At 34.7% G+C, this 1,777-nt stretch overlaps 1 protein-coding gene across 1 annotated transcript; it reads right to left on the bottom strand.

The window, feature by feature from the left end:
* Positions 1–548: 548 nt before the first annotated feature.
* Positions 549–683, bottom strand: LOC110585870 (thymosin beta-4-like). The gene has a single exon (XM_044916973.1). The coding sequence runs from the start codon at positions 681–683 to the stop codon at positions 549–551; it is 135 nt and encodes a 44-aa protein (XP_044772908.1).
* Between the last annotated feature and the right edge of the window lie 1,094 nt (positions 684–1,777).

Below are 1,777 nucleotides of genomic sequence, written 5' to 3'. Positions count from 1 at the left end.
GCACATGGATCTCTTCTTAGAATAATGTTTCTAAATCCATAAAATAAAATGCATAAAGTTAAAAATAAAACCAATTATAATGAAATACACTTATCAAATCACTAAATTTGTGAAATAGTAATATGTGTGCATCTTTTTTTTTCCAGGTTTTAGAACTTTTTATTGCGTATTAAAAAAATTGTGCATTCCAATAATTAAAATCATTTGAACAAAAAAAAAAGGGCACTCTGATTAAACTGCATTTTACAGCCTGCAGGACACCCCGGACCAGCTTGGTTTTTACTCTCAATTTCACTGTCGTCCCACCCAGCTTCTTCCTTCACCAACATGCAAGTTCTTTTCCTTCCCTGCCAGCCAGACAGGCAGATGGGAGAGGCAGGCGCCTTCGTTGTCAGTAGTTCTCAATTCTTTGATGTGAAAAGGGGCAGCATAGTCATTTAAACTTGATCCAACCACTTTGCATCTTACAAAGTTAAACAGCTAAAAGAAGGAAAATAAGAAGGCAATGCTTGTGGAATGTACAATGCATATTGGCGCCGCACGCCTCATTACGATTCACCTGCTTGCTTCTCCTGTTCAATCGTCTCTTTTGAAGGCAGTGGATTTTTCTCTTGCGTTTCTGACTTCTTCAATTTTGACTTATCGAATTTCTCAATCTCAGCCGTATCAGGTTTGTCAGACATGGTTGCAGAGGAAGTGGAGCGAGGTGCGTGTGCAAGTTAAGTCCGGTCTGTTCAGTGGCTGCTGCCGAATCTATGTGTGCATCTTTATTGATGCATTCAATAACAAGATCTAGTAGCAGTTTAATAACTATCAATTCAAAGTAATCATGAATATAAATCATGTTTCAAACTTTCTGTAAATTTTATAATGTGACATGAAAATATTGTTATTCCTATTGTTGACAAAGTCTCATATTGGTATTGCCATTATTGCTGTGGTTTGTAGCTTACATTTTTAATTGAAGGAAACATAAAATTTCAGTTAAAGGTTAATGAAAATAAAGACATAATTGTTCCTCATTCAAGTTCACAGAACCTCCTTTTCTCCCCATAGACCCCAAGTTACAAACCTCTGCCTTAATGTCAAGAAAGAGCAGTGAAAGAAAATACTACCTAGGTATTTTGCTAGTTTGCTAGTTTAAGAAAAGCAGGAAATTACTGTTTATTGAACACCCATTATTTTTTAGGAAAGACAGATGAGGGTTTATATGTATATAGGTACGGCCATTAATTTCTGTTATATATATGTGTATATATGTATGTATATGTATATATATGTGTATGTATATATGTATGTATAAACATATATATAATAAAGTTGAATCCCCACAAAACCCAATGAGTCTAAAAGAAGTTTAGTAACTTTTCCATTAGTAAGGACAGAGTCAGAAATCAAGGTTTATATGATGTCCACTATCTCATGAAGCCTTATATAGCAACATACCAGGAGTATTTGCCCTTTAACAGAGAAAGTCTACAGGAAACTGTTAGAAAGAAAAGGAGGAGAGGGAGAAAGAATTGCTCTAGTGGTAAAATTTCAGATATGAGAAATGATCCAGAAAGGATATTCTTCTGGGTTCATTCCTTTCTTAAAATCCTTCAGATCACTTTGCTATTTTATATATGTGTGAGATCAGCCTCACACACTATCTTTGATTATCTTCCATGAGAGTGCCTTCTCTATTGCCAACACTCTCTGAATATTTTAATTAAAGGAATGAAATACATATAGAACAATAAGGTAGCTTTTAAAGATCTCTCTTAGTAATCACTGC

Source organism: Neomonachus schauinslandi, chromosome 7 (genome assembly GCF_002201575.2).
Source record: "Neomonachus schauinslandi chromosome 7, ASM220157v2, whole genome shotgun sequence".
NCBI classification, from domain to species: domain Eukaryota; kingdom Metazoa; phylum Chordata; class Mammalia; order Carnivora; family Phocidae; genus Neomonachus; species Neomonachus schauinslandi.
This window is presented reverse-complemented; position numbering and strand designations above follow the sequence as displayed.